Below are 16118 nucleotides of genomic sequence, written 5' to 3' on the forward strand. Positions count from 1 at the left end.
AATTTATTTAGTTCTACTCCATAAATGTCATTGCCTGTAGTCTGTCACCAATGGGAAATAAATCAATCATTAAAGAATATATAACATGCTTTTTTCATGAAGTATGTAAACAATAGCTTTTATTCGTATAGACCCTATCGAATGAGAAATTCAGGTTCTCAGGAAAATCGCCGCTTATTAATTAATTGTTAATCGGTCGATAAGGTCCAACTTTATTTGTAAAGCACTTTAAAACAACAACAACCAACTCAACCAACTAAAGTCAACCAACTAATGATTAATGGATTAATCGATAATTTACATCCCTAATTTATATATGACCTAGTGATCCCAATGCCCTCAGACATTCTTACATTGCTGATCTTACCTATTAATCACACCCAAAGAACCAAGAGATAAAGAGACAAAATGCAATATTTTAGGTTCTGATGTAACTAGGGCTGCACGATACAGAAAAAACTGACATTGGGATGTTTTTTAACCCTGCGATATGTATTTTACGATATGAAAAAATACACAGGAGGATATAATAGCTGTGTGGCGCCGACGTAAACGGTCAAACAAATAAACTGATGTTGCTTTTCTTTATGGCACCAAGTCTTCCTTTTCAGTGATTTTCTCTTGTTCGTTGCTCATTTTTCAATGTTGTTACCAGCGACTCACTCCATGTGCAGGGGCGTGGTCTGCTACGACAAACTGATTAAGAATGACTGTGGTTGGTGGATCGCTGTGTGCAGTGTGTGTCAGGTACCCAGGTTGAAATTAGATGAGAACACGTTGAGTTCATTTTCCTCCTACATTGCAAGACCTGTGATGTGATGACTGCACACACGTACAGTACATTGCGATGACAACGCAGCTCCAGATGTAACCTGTTACCGTCTAGGATGCTGTCTTAAACTAATTTGAAAACGTAATCATCTAAGGCGGGGGTCGCCTACCATTACAATCTAAATAGGTGTTATTTTACCCAGCATTGGCCTCTTTATAAAGACAAAATTAAGTTACTGCAATAGAGAAGTTTTTTATTATTTTTATTCTTTTTATTGCAGGGTGCCATTTCCAAAACTGATTCACTATGCAATGTACAAATCTAAATTAAGTTTGTGCTATTAGCTGTTGTTAAGAGGCTGCACACATTTACAAATGGACAATATCACACTAGCTTTTGGCCTATATGATATCAAAACCAACTAATTTTCAAAAAATAATGATTCGTTTCAGTGTGATCCTTGTATTTTTGGACACATCAGCAGGAAGCTGGAGAAAAGTTTAAAAGCCAAGTTGGGCTCAGTGGTGATTTAAAGGTTCATATGTAGTATTTGTGCTTTCAAATATAACAAAAAAATATCTCTAATTATAAACAGTGTTGATAATGCAGAGATGTGAAATTCTTCCAAAGACGCCAATGTACAGGGGTTGGACAAAATAATGGAAACACCTTAAAAAATCAACAAAATATAATTTAATATGGTGTAAGTCCGCCTTTTGCGGCAATTACAGCCTCAGTTCTCCGAGGTATTGTTTCATACAACTTGTGAATTGTTTCCAAAGGAATTTTAAGCCATTCTTCAGTTAGAATACCCTCCAACTCTTTTAGAGACGATGGCGGTGGAAATCGACATCTTACTTGAATCTCTAAAACTGACCGTAACTGCTCAATAATGTTGAGGTCTGGGGACTGTGCCGGCCATACGAGATGCTCAACTTCATTAGAATGTTCCTCATGCCATTCTTTAACAATTCTAGCTGTATGGATTGGGGCAGTATCATCTTGAGGTGAAGGTGTTTCCATTATTTTGTCCAACCCCTGTATTACATTGAAGAAATGTGAAGTGAATTTATTTCCAGAGATTGGCCTGTGGATTTATGTGACCACTAGAGGGAGTAGTGAGTCAAAGAAAGTGATCAAAGCTAGAAGTGCTGTTGTTGTTTTCTCCACTGGACACAGCTCTAAATGAAAAGAATGGAGTTTGATGTTGAAATGGCAGTGTTTCTTCAACATCGGTGACTTTGATTCTGAGACTTATGAAGGTATAAAGTTATTATGGGATGTTATTATTTTTGCTAAGTTGCTGTTATTTACTGATACCACAAATCATACAGAAAACGGAGGTGATCTGTGGTTTTACTGTGGCTGTTTTCAAGGTCAAGTTTATTTCTACAGTACATTTACAACAAAGTGCCCAAAGTGCTGTACAAAGACAGAGATAAAAATAAAAGATATCGTAAAAAATATGGACATAGAAGATAAGATGTACTAAAACTGATAAAACAGATACACAGTAATAGGTTTTCAGTCTAAAAACAAGGCTAACAGAGCTATAATGTAAACTATCAGCTGATGCAGCAAGTGAGGAATGTAAGACACAATGCTATTTTGACCAACTACGAGTTTTAATTTGAAGAAGAAAACTTGATACCATCATACAGATGTAAATGAGCTTCATATTTTCTTCAGTGAGTGATAGAGTCTGTGGATACATAGGGTTGATTTATTAGTGGTTTTGGTTCTACATGTGTTCTGGTACCAGACTGACCCCTGCTGTTTGGAATTTCAATATTACAAAGAGCCTAAAGGTAAAAGGTACACAGTGACAAACATGAATATGCATCATGTGATCTACAGTAAGTGGGTTCCATTTTTATTTTCATTTTAGCTTAAAAACATCACCACGGTCAGCAATTTTTAACACATTCATTGGAACATTCTTCCTGTTTAAAGTCCTTTTTACCACACTAAAACCTTTAAAATTACTTTTTTTTTTGTAATTTAATGACTGACTGATTCTTTTTTTATGGACTGTATATATTAGCTGATAAACCAAGTCATGTAAAATTGTTGTAGGACAATATAAGCTCGAGTTCTTCCTACTCCATTTCTGACATTAAGTATTGTTAAAGAGAAACAATGAAATATCTATACATTTGTTGATATTTGTTCTCTTTTTTGGTATATTGGAGTGTCCTTTTAAATCTGGAATTTATTTTGCCTACTTATGTTCAAAATAAAGTCTATCCATATCTGAAAAAAAAAAAAAATCTATCAAGAACACCACAGAGAGCCCAAAGTACTGCTGCCTGAGTCTTTTACCTGTTCATAAAACTTTAATAACTTTCACCAAATAGCTTCAGTGTGATGTTCCAGTCCGATCACTCAGGTCCTTCACTGCATTTCTTTAAAAAGCTCCAGTATGTGTCTTGTAAAGGTACCAGTACGGCTTCTTTCCGGTTTTATGCCTCTAAATGATGAAAAGCGCTTCCTCTGGAGGAATTAAATTAAAGACGTGTCTTTTCAGTCTGGAGAAATATTATTCCCTTAGTTTTGAAATTTTAATAACGGTTTCTTAAATTATCTTTATCCCTGGAGTATGTTTTTTTTAATATATATATTGGATTTTTAAATATTTTTTAATTTATTTAGGATTAGTTCCTCCTGCAGGATTTTATTAAACGTCTGAATTTGGAGTTCAAATATGCCGTTAAAATGAATGCTGTAAGATTTTGTTTTGTAAGATTGGGTGATTGTTGTCATGGTAACCGTGTTCTCACAGTCGTCTCTCAACAGGACGGTGACAGTGTGAAGACCTTCAAACAAGCGACAGGGAACATGGAGGGAGACATTTGGACGGAATTATGAGAACCATCTTCAGTTAGAAAAACAGTTAAACATCAGCAATCTATTTAACAGTCAGAGTATAGTTTATATACCGATATAGTTTAGACACAAACTAAAAGTGGTTTCCTTTTAAATGAGGTCTAATACATGCATTTTGACATTAATGAGGTTCTACAGTTGCAGAAAAAATTATTAGACCACCCCTTGTTTTCTTCAGTTTCTTGTTCATTTTAATGCCTGGTATTACTAAAGGTACATTTGTTTGGACAACTATAATGATAACAACAACAAAAAATTTGCAAACAAATTTTTTTTCCATAAGCAATTTATCACAATTTATTATAATATTATCCTCTGTATTTTGTGCTTCTTCGATAAATATCAGGTGTTTTCCCAGATTTAATTGACTGATCATGTAGATGTTCATAAAAGCTCAGATTAAAGTTAATTATCATAATATCAGAAACAGAGAAAAATGAAGAAAATGTGACTTTTTCAACAAAATATATCATCATCTGAATATAAACCAAGTGTCTCCATCCACTGTCACTGATCCAACTCCATGGGTTTTACTGGTGAATTAATGTTGTAGAAGATGACGGTGTTTCCACAGTAACTGCGGAGCCTCTGAACGTCCAAATGGGTCATATTTGATGACCGTGAAAAGACGACAAACTGCATTTTACACCAATTATTTACATGGACTGATAGGATTAGTGGATCAGAAGTTATTAAACATTTTATACTGGTAAATGATTTTGCTTGCTAGTAGCTGTTTGGGTCTTTATGGGTTAATATTTGACAGTAGAAATACTACAAATAGAACCTTTAAACATTTTTTTATAACCTTCTAAGTGAAAGTTTGCCTAGCATTCCATAAAAACAGGGTAAAATAATATCCAATATTTGCTTCCAAAACTGAAACAACGGTTCTAGTTATTTGCCATCTTGCTGCTACAAGATAAGCATGTATTGCGTCATTTAAATGTAAATATATTGGATTGAAACAACTGTTTGGTCAGCAGACGATCAACTTTCACATAATGTAGATAAAATGTACCATCCGGAGAGAGGAAGGTGGGTGGGTTAGAGTCCAGTTTACAATGAGAGCCTGTAAAAAGGACTAAAAGCCGAGGAAAAGTCAATAAATAGAAGGCTGGCAGGATGCTCGAGGCTTTCCAGATGTCTGAATCAAAGACTCAACAGAGGCAGAGTGGTGTCTTTTGCCCCTCTGGCAGCCCTGAAGCAAAAGGGTTTTACCATCCCATAACGCTGTAAGACTGTAATACACTAACCTCAATCAATACCAGCAACTCTGCAAAGATTTGGCCAAATCCTGTTTCAATGTTTACTTGATTTGGACTCCAGACCCACAAAATAAAAAAATTTTTAAAAAAATGCTGAACTAATTGATTGGCCTTAGAGTTCTGCAGCCACAATCCATAATCCAAGCCTTAAACCTCAAGGCAATGAAAGGGCAATATTTGTGTCTGCGCTTGTGATAAGCCAACTTTGCGAATTGTAATTGCTGTATAGATGGATTGTGGTGTGGAATTAGTTAAAAAAAATTACTTGTAGTTGCAGTTTTGATCAAGTTGGGTGAACTTATCCATTTAGCATCCAACTTTGTGAAATTCTGAACATAATATAAAAACTACATCAGTACAAACATGGTTCACATTGTGGGAGAGATGAAAACAGACCAGTCAAAGGTGCAAAAGGATGATCTATGATGGTCTGGGGCTGCATCAGTGTCCACAGGTCTGATCTGCATTTGTGCGAAGGCCTAGATCTAATTTTACAGAGACATACGCTGGTATCAAGTCGACATCTTTTTGCTTGAGTACATAGTCATTTCAGTGAGACAATGCCAGGACACATTATGAAAGTCAGAGAGCATGACCCTCTATATTTACAAAATACAATTTAATCACTGAAAACATACTTTTGTCACCTTAACTCATAAAGACCGAAATGTCCACCAGTGACCAAAAGCATATACTGATCTAAAATGTTTAATAACTTTAGACTCACTGATCCTATCAATACATTGAAATAATTCAGATAAAAAGTATTTTGTCATCTTTTCATTGTCATCAGATATGACCCATTTGAACGTTCAGAGGCTCTGTAGTTACCGTGGAAACGCTGTCATCTTCTACAACATTGATTCACCAGTAAAACCCATAGAGTTTGATAAATGACAGTGGATGGAGACTTTGGGATTTGACTAAAAAAGTCACTTTTTCTTCAGCTTTTCTCTGTTTATCATGTAATAACCCTCAAATGTATTCTCGGTGTACATGATTTGTAAATGAAAAATACATGATTTTCAGTGAATAATTCAAAATACAGAGGATAATATTACAATAAATGGTGATAAATCACCTAAGAAAGGTTAAATATAGAGAAAAATTTATTTGGGAACTGACTCAGAAGTAGAACTGGGTTAAATAAATATTCAAATTAATTAACTTGTTAACTCGATCTAGTTGAATGTTTGGTACATGTGATCAGGACTGTACAAAGTCCACCAATTATAAAGCCAGGAAAAACTTTGATAAATCTATTGATGCTACACAAAAAAAACCCATGTTCCTGTTCTTAAAGGAGCTCTTTCAGCTGAGTGATGAAGTTTATCCTGAATAGAGTGCAGCTGCACAGCCCGGAGATTCGAGTCCCATCGTGTCAAACTGAAGGTGACCTCGGCTGAAATGCGTTTTTCGGTGAGGGCTGACCCTCCGAGTCCACAGGTGAGCAAATGTTTCCATTACATAACCACATTCAGGTCACAACAGAAGTAAGAAGCCTAATGGATCTGAACCGCACAAAAAAACAAACAAAAAAAACAACAACACATAAATCTGTCATAGACTTGAGAGGATGTAGATATAAAATAAACAGTATGTGCAAAATCATGTTACTCATCAATTAACCTTGAATGTGTGATATTTTGGGATGTATGAATCAGAAAAAGGATTATTGTCGGTTTGTGTGTCTGTCAGATGCACATTTTTAAAGTGGGTTACTTCCTGTGTATGTGTGTGTGTGTGTGTGTGTGTGTCTGTGTTAGTTGTGTGAATCTCAGCAGTCGGAGCTGTGGGATTTGGAACGACTTCAGATGAGTGAAAGCAACTCTTTGTCTGAGCAGATTCACTCCGTCCTGCTTCTCCTTCACAAAACAGAAGGCTGGGCTTGTTACTGAAAGATAGAGTGTGTGAAATAATCTTCTAAACCAGTCGATGGGAGTCAAATCAAGCATGACGGTGGACACGGGGGCAGTGTTTCCAACCATTTTTTTCAGTCTAAAAAGCAGAATTTGTTCCGAAGAACAACCCCGCAGATGGGTTTGATTGACGGAGCGGCAGACGTTTATGTAACTGCACATCTTTAGATTTGTTGACGGTTCTGATGAGTAACAACAGTGGCAAAAAAAGGTGAAGTTCGCCCGATGAACCCTCCTGCATCCCGCCGCATCCACCTGCTGCGTCACCTCCCCCATTAATATTTGAGTGATGCTTTTACATAAGTGCTTTCTGAGGTTACGGCAGAAGATGTTTTGCATCCGTGTCCGGTGTTTCCTTGAAAATGCCATGAGAGGCTGATGGATTCTGAGTCAGACATGAGGCGACTTTGTAGGAAAAAAAAAAAAAAAAAAAAAAAAAAAACAGCAGCAGTTGTTTGGCATGGCGACCGCTGTGGATGTTCCTCCTGTGAGACGAGTCCTGGCCAAATCATTTCCACTAATGGAGACAACTCCCACTCAGAGCTCAGCTAATGTCTGCTACTGCTTTTGCCAAACTGTGGGTGGTAAAAACTGATTAGAACGAGGCGAGCTGAGTGAGCAGCCTGGGTTTCAGGAGACGTGAGACCAACAAATATGAGCAGAACAAAATGTCTATTTCATGCTCTCTTCTTATTACTTAACGATATTTCAGGGCTGAACCGTATTACATTACTAATATTTATCTTCTCCACTTGGTAATGGGATATGTACAAAGTTCCTTTTGCTTTCAACTTTTCTACAAAGGTGGTAAAAGTACATGTATAAGTACAGATATATACAGCACTTCACAAATTTATTAGCCCCGAGACCATACAGCCTCATGAAGTGCTTTAATGCAATACTAAATTCACCTTTTTATTCCTAAATCTGTGCCAGCTCACTGGTTTTCTTTAAAAAAAATCAGAAATAAACCACTAAAACTATTCAGGAATGCAAGTAAACAACTAGAATTTCACATCTTCATCAAGAAATAATTATGTGCTTTACTATTTTTTCTATTATTTTGCAAAACAGTAACTCTGAAAATTCCTGGACACCAATAATAATTACATTTTATCATTAAAAATATCATTTCAGTTCAAGAGTTTCTACAAACTAGTGTATTTACCATGACATAAACATTAAAAAAGATGTCACTAATTACCGACGCTGTTCATTTAAGGCAGCTGTGGCATAATCCTTACACTGTGGTCAAATAAATTTAAGCTTTACAATGTATTCTTCTACATCTTTTCTGCTTTTTTCTTTCTTTGTACTTGTCTGATGTTTTGTTTTGTCTTTTGCATTATTTCTATTGTGTTCCATCTTTATGCATGGATTGCTTCCCCAATGCATCACCTGTTCTATATGTTACTGTTCCACCCATTTATACTGAAATTGTTTTCGATGCTGTGAAGGTGTGTGATGATGCAAAATATAAGTGTTGCATGTTTATTCATTTAGTGTTTATTTGTATAGAGACAAGTATGTAGCATAGATTATTGTCATTATTATTGCCCTATCTGTTTTACAACACAATAAGATAAAGCCTATACAATCAGACTATACCTACATAATCATAGCAGTTTGGCAAATTAATATTAATTTCCCTCAAATGCATTAAAAGTGAAGAAATAAGACTATTCTGAGAATCTAAAGTATATTTGTGTTAAGATGCAGGGAGTAAAAGGAATAAAGTTGCGTAAAACAGACACTTGAAAAGTCTACTGAAGTACAGAAAGAAATATTTGTACTTTACTTCCCACCTCTGCTTTTATAAGTAGTTCATTTTTTTTTAATTATACCTCCAGCAAGTGTCACATCATCTCTTTTAAGTCATTTAAGTAATTACAAGCCAATCCCTCTGACATTTACCGATGTTTTTTAAGCTCACACCTTCAACCCGTTGTGATTCAAAGTGTCTCTGGGCAAAATCCTGGAAGGATGATGCAGCGTTTTACATCTCCATATAGTAGGACGGGAAAAGAAAAGGATCAGATTCTCAAGAGATAAGGATGATCACAAAAAACACATAACTCAACTCTGAAAGAAGCTGTTTTGGTGGCGTTCCAGTTTTCTGGGCATTCGATTCATAATTTATATGCATTCAATTTGTATCCCTGCAAATTTAATTGGCCTTCAACCAAATGAGAGCGCGAGGGAGAAGGGCTGAGATCAGGCTATATTTGACACGAGACAGATTGACAGAGTTTAATAAGGCGGGGAAATTATTTTTCATGCTTTTCGAGGATTAAAGTAATTCTTAAAAAAAATCACTCTTTCAGCTTACTTGCCATGCATATTGTATTCACTCCTGGGAATGAACTTAACACACACACAGGGCAGTGATGCGACCGTACCTGCTGTGACAAGGCGTAGCCGATGACAGTGTCCCCCTGAGGGACATTCCAGGTCACCATGGCCGAGTCAGCCCTCAGCTGGGTCACGGACACGTTCACCGGGGCCGATGGCACAGCTGTGGAAACAAATACCACCAGGGACGGTCACTGACAGCGTGTCACACAAGGCTCTGTCCTTCTGCACATTCATGGACAAACAGTTGTATCTGAAATGACACCTTCATACGTGTAGACATACATGATTTATGTCCCTAATGTTCTGTGTAGAAATGTCTCAACCAAATATCCTCAGTCTCTGAATACTATATATCATTGTGTAGTATTCACAGCCCTTAGGAGTCTGAGGACATTTTGGCCTTTTTTGAACACATTTGTGTTTGACTTTATATTTTTCATTTAAAAGCTGTTTACCTCGTTTTGTTTGGCTTTTTTTTTTTCAGCACAACCTCATCTGTGTGACTTTACAGTTACTTTTTTTTATTTGACATGCTGTATTAACACACTGAACTTAAAAATCACACAAAAAACATGAATTCCAAGTGGGAAAAGATAGATTCTTAACTCTTTTTCACCAAAAACATGTTGGATACACCACTTTTCTAACTAAGAATGAACATATACAATGAAATTTTTTTTTAAAATAATCACAAATCTAGCAAATAACAAACTTATATACAACTATTTACACGGAAATGCAGGCATTACCTAAATACAACTATTAACAAACTAATCTGGTATCACAACAAGATGCCACAAATATGTTCAATTAACCATTTTTAAAAATCAGAAAAATATAGATAACTGTTTATAAAAACAATCAGGTTTTACAAGACGCTTGGTTGCTGTAGTTCACTTTTTCACCTAAGAAGCCCATTTTTACCATCTCTTCCTGCACCAAACGTGACGACAATATTGCAGAAAATTACGTCTGGTTTTATTTCACCTTTCAACTCAGTTGACTTCACAGTTTTACTTTGACATCTGCACTTTCCACACAAGTCGAAAGGAAGACTCAGCGAGGCTCCGTCTGCTGCTAAGTCATCTTAAATATGATTTAGTCCAGGGATTCTTGAGAGTTAAGACTCATTACTGGTTGTCATCGCCTCACTCACCATTGTGAATTATATCATGCCATCTTTGAGTTCTCCAAGGTTTACCCTCTGGTTGACTTTGATCCACAAGGCTCATCTTAGTTTGGTTCCATCTTACCAAAGTTCTCATCTACAAAGAACCAGTATCCATAGAGTTCAGACTGAAATGGGGAAAACCTTATAATCTGATCTGAAAATATCAGAACTCATTTCATTTCCAAGCTTTTTGTTCCATCTTATTGACTAGACAGCAAGAAGCAGAAATTATTGTCTGTTTTAATTTGTTTTTACATCCTGTCATTTTAACGAGTATTTATTATGCCATGTGCTGAAGACCTCTTGGCCAGGTCACCTTTGTAAAAGAAAATTAAAGGTTAAAAAAAAAAAAAGATTGAATCCCCTTCTCAATTTGAAAGCCATTTCCATGTTTTCTTTTTCCTACAGAAAATACCAGCTCTTGGTCTCATTCCATCCAATTACTACATTAAAGATGAATCTACTCTTCTGAATAATGCTGGCTGTTCCACTTCTACACGTTTATGATAAAAGACTGTGTATATGAGTCATCAGGAAATGCTGTCTACTGTGATAAGGTCTTGCAAAACTTCTCAGCTAAATTAATTTATGAATTTCCCCCTTAGGGTAAAAAACAGTTAATCTCTATCTAGAATTGTACGATTATGATACTATCAATATTATGTGCAATTTTGATAGTATCATATCATGAGTTTACTCCCATCTCTAATAAAACCTCAAAACAGAAATAATTTGATGAAAAAGGATGCATCTAAAATGATTAATATAAAAGACATTTATTTATTTTCTAGAAAACACTGCTCCTAAAAAGGCAAAAGTGTTTGCTCTCTGTTCTGGGCTTCTTTACACTCTGGTCCACACTCATAGGACACGTCTTAGGTGAAAGTCATGCACCCTAACGCTGATTGCATCACATTATAAAACAGGAAAAAAAGAGGAAGTCTGTTGTGAGGGACTGGAGGCAGACTGTGGAGGTGACCTGCTCAATCTGTAACTGTACAACAACGAAAACACAACTATTCTCATTTTCAGTTGCCTATACAGTGATTAAAATGAATGATCAGTTATTTATGAATATCATATCCCATTTGTGTAATTACATCGGAACTTTACTGTTGCAGAGCATGCAATATTTCATTTCTTTATCCTTTGCCATAATATAAATCGTGTCACTGGCTCTGTAGGCTGAGGTATCTTCAGTTATCCAAAATGATTTATCATATTTCATCAAATTACTATTATAATAACTCACATGGATTATATAACAGCTGCCATCGCCATGTCAGGGAAGCCAGTCTGAAGTACTTAAGTGTCACCATCGTCCCTGTCTACATGGAAGAACTGACCCAGAAGTTGATTTAAGCTGCTTGTGTTTTCGATTTTTTTCTCCTACACTGTAAACTGAAACGCCTGCCCACTGTTTGTGGAGCATGTAACCAAATATTCAAGCCCGAAGCTGCATGTTTCTTTCTGAAAAGCCCCTCGAGAATCCGAGTAAAGTTCAACATCAAAGTTTTATGTCCACAGGCTCGTACAATCAAGTTTACAACACAGAAACATATTTCACACACAGTTGTTTATCTGGATTGATAATTCAACTGGGACAGTTTTTAAAGTGATAAGATTTCTACTGTTTGTGTTATTATGTTTGGATGACTTGTGTCCATAAATCATGTCAAATGTTCCCAACAATTCAGGGAGAAAAAAACTGAGTTTTATTCAGTTTAACAGCCCATTTCATCTGGTTGCCTGTCTATGGTGTCATATCCCAAATGGATAAAACATTATGCTAGCTAACTTTTAGCCTACATAGGAATCATGTAAGAATGTCGATTTAATTGTAATTTACAGCAGAAATACATATGTTTACAACCTGATACAAGACATGCTTTTTGTCCCGACAGCTAATTCATTCATTCATTCCAACTGTTTACGTATGATAAATCTTAAAATTATGACTAATGGTAAAGAATGCTAGTGACAAGTGAGTTCTGCTAAAGTCTTCTACATGGGCGAGCTCAGCTGCTAAACTGAACATTCAGTTTCCCAAACAGTTGGCTTTACTGTAATTGTGGTTGAGAACTTACACTAACAACACTGTCTAAGGACTTATGAAGTTTACAGATACTGAATAATAATACCTGGCTCATTAGCCTAATTTTTAATTCTTAATGGATTATATGGCCTGTTCGCTTGCCTGCTAATTAACCTTAGCATTACCATCATAGCATTCGTGTTTTTGGTAAGTGGGTGTTACCTTGGTGAGTTTCATCCACAGATTTTACATAATTAGTGGACACAAAAAACAATAGTCACCCACTGATTTCTGAAATACTGTTTTAAAGCCACTGTTGCCATGTCTTTGTAGCTGGAAGTGACCGTAAGTTGAATAACTGTTGAAAAGCAAAGGGTCAGAGGCATCTGTAAGGGATTCTGACTGAGAGGAACATCAGAAAAACAGTAAACTTAATCAAGCATCAACTAACAAAGCAATTTTTACTGTCTTGTTAGTGGAACCTAGAAAAAACTAGTTACTAAAAAGATTAGTTTTGTACAGAGTGGAGGTCAGTGCAATTCTATGTGATCCAGGGTTTTTTGGAGACAACATTTAGTGACTGTCATCAGTATTACAACTTTAACCTCGTGAGGCCCAGCAATGCATTTTTGTCCTCTGAAGGGGACGAGAGTTTCACAGCTTTACTTGGACACTGTTGATTTTCTTCAGTACGTTAAGGTTCTCTATTTAGGATTTGCATGCACTTGTGTGCTTTTATTATGTTTGTGCTGAGGTCTGTCCTGCCCTAGATTATTTTCATTCATATACAGTCGCAGGAAAAATTATTAGACCATCAAAAGTCATCAGAAACAATGGTTATGCAATCAAGTACTAACTCCTGTGTGTATCATGTGACTACAACAGACAGAAAAGAAAACATGGAATGCCTAAAAGCACTGTTTTTGGCAGTACAATGCCACATCTATTGAAGTAAGAACTTAAGTTATTTTGGTTATTATCAAGAAAACCATGGAAAATGGCAAGATATCAGTTCTTAAATTAAACTATTATGAGCTATTTTTGTTGATATCATTATATTTGTCCAAACAAACATACCTTTAGTTGTATCAGGCATTAAAATGAACAAGAAATTGAAGAAAACAAGGGTTGTCTCATAATTTTTTCTGTGACTGTATAAGAGACTTGGCAGTGATTTCTATGCAGATGATTCACTTCCGTTTTATGCAAAAAACAGAAGTGAATCATCTGCACAGAAATTATTCCTAACATTGCCTCACTTCTGCTCCTCTACAGCAGCAACACTGTACAACACTAACCATTTTTTAGCTTAAAAATGGAGTTCGCTAATGTCAATAGACAGCCAGTTTCCAGAACAACACATGACCAAACAGGGACTTTATGATCGATATTCAACCTATTCAGCCTCGCCTGGTCGATTGATTCCCTCATATTTTATTCTTAGTGGCCATATAATGAAGCAGTCAGGAGTCTCTGGTCTGAATTAATGAGTGTTGATTTGATTTGTGGTTTCATGTTAAGTCACCTGTTCATGTGTTCACCGGAGTGTGAGGATAAACTTTCAGGCAGCAGCTGGCTTCTAATCTCCCTCACTGCTCGTGGTGCGTTGGATTAGTCGGATGTCTTGAACACATAAATAACACCCTCACGCTCAGTGCATCTCTGACCACAGCTGGTGTTTTCAGGGTAAATCTTCCCCAGTGTCGTGGACTCCTGAACACACCCTCGCATATGGACTTTTTTGTCATGTGTCCTTGAGCCGTGATAATCATGCCTGTGTGGAATTGAAGTGTCGGCCGTACATACATGGCTCATATTGATGACTCTCTGAGGCTGAGTTTGAGGTGTTTACTAAGAGAGTAGTAAATCACAGTAAAAAGCTTTGACCTCCATGGAGAGAAGGGAAGAGAAAATAAATTAAAGAAAAAAAAGTAATGGAAAAAAAGAAGAAATAAAAATGAAAAAGCCTCACTATGGTAGTTGCTGGTTCTGTTAATACTGTACACACTAATAAAACACAAAACAAAACAACACAAGCCGCTGTTTTCTTCATGTCCCAAAGGTCCCAAATTAACCCATCCCTGGAAGGAAGGAAAATGTGTTTTTACAGAAACAAAGAAGCTAAAAACAGAAACCAGAGTTTTCTCATTTTTTTTCTCTTTTCTACCAATGGATAGAAGGAGGACAAAAGAAAAAGACACAAGGAGACAGAGATTGTTGAATATGTTGCCAAGTCACAGAAGAAATATCATATGTATCTGTTTTACTGCATTTAATTTTGTCTTAATTGTCTATCATTTGCTTCTTTTGTCGTTATTTCCTCCCGCATTGGCTACTGACCAAAATGTTATTTTAAGTGTTGATATTGTATTAGAACTTTGCAATCGATGCATGCCCAGTCTTTATTTGTCCCTGTTCTATTGGTCAAGTAACTCTTTAAAAAAAGATTTTAACAACAGCTGCACGATATTGGAAAAAACTGAAATTGCAATTTTTTTAACCCTACGATATACTGTATATTGCAATATGAAAAAGTACTCAGGATATAATAGCTGTGTGGTGCCAATGCAAATGGGCAAACAAATTAGTTGTGTTACCTCTCATTGTGGCAACAGGTGCTGATCACTGTCGACACAGAACATGTGTTTCAATATCATCCTTCTTGTAGCCGAAATAATTCCATTAATTATTTTCTTTTTGGCACCAAGTCTTCATTTTCGGTGATTTTTTTCTGGTTCGCTGCTCATTTTTCAATGTTACCAGCTACTCACTCTATGTTAGACATTAAATGAGAGCACGTTGAGTTCATTTCCCACCTACAACGCAGGTCCTGCAATGTGACTATTGCACACATGTACATCGCAATGACGATGCTCAAATGATATATTGTGCAGCTCTAAAAGAAATATATACATTAAATCCTCCATTGCAAAGGACAGTCCATGAAAACTGTTCCAATCAAGACCATTATTTAAAATAAAAAAGCCAAAACCTTTACTTTCCAAGGTCCCAGGAGATTAAGGCAGAGACATCCAATGTATTTCTCTAAATCGTCTTTACTAATCAGTAAATGCAGATATTTAATATGGAATATGACCTTTTTATGACTTGAACAGTTAACAACACAATAATCTTAAGCCTGTGGGGTGATATTTTAACATATTCCATCGGGAAACGCTGAATCGATGGAAGGACTAACACAGGGATGTAGAAGCAAAAAAGGAGGATGGAAAGGTGGAAAGGAAAAAGAATTGAGTGACTAAAAAAAGCAAAAAGAGAAAAGATCCATGGGGAGATGTGCAGGCATCTTTCTATGACAGTACATTTTAGTGATGATATAACATTAAATGGAATCGATAAGTGGATTTTACTGCCAGTCAGGGAATATTGATGACTTCAGTTCATCCATGCCAGCTGCTTCTTCTCTTAGTGCCGGACCAGAATAGCTCTCCACATCTCTCATCAATTTCTCTGGCTACAAAAAGTCATTAACATGTGTCCAGTGGAGGTTCCTTCTGTGCAACTATGTGTGTGTCCTTTGGCTTGTGTTCGCGGATTGGAAAAAGAAGTAAAAAAAGCAGAAAAAAAGCGCCTACACAGCAGCCAATTAGAGCTTCAAAGCTACAAACGGACAGTAAAAGCTGTGGTTTTATGGCAAACGGAGGGAATAAATTCTGACATTCCAGCTGATTTACTTTCTTTCTTTCTATTT

At 36.3% G+C, this 16118-nt stretch overlaps 1 protein-coding gene across 1 annotated transcript in view; it reads right to left on the reverse strand.

The window, feature by feature from the left end:
- The window catches only part of LOC115436075 (fibronectin type III domain-containing protein 5-like), a 56077-nt gene that overhangs the window by 15768 nt on the left and 24191 nt on the right, over positions 1-16118 (reverse strand). The window contains exon 2 of the mRNA XM_030158795.1: positions 9245-9360. Within this exon, the coding sequence (XP_030014655.1) occupies positions 9245-9360 (116 nt within the window). The remainder of the gene's footprint in view (positions 1-9244; positions 9361-16118) is intronic.

This window comes from Sphaeramia orbicularis, chromosome 2, assembly GCF_902148855.1.
Source record: "Sphaeramia orbicularis chromosome 2, fSphaOr1.1, whole genome shotgun sequence".
Classification (NCBI taxonomy): domain Eukaryota; kingdom Metazoa; phylum Chordata; class Actinopteri; order Kurtiformes; family Apogonidae; genus Sphaeramia; species Sphaeramia orbicularis.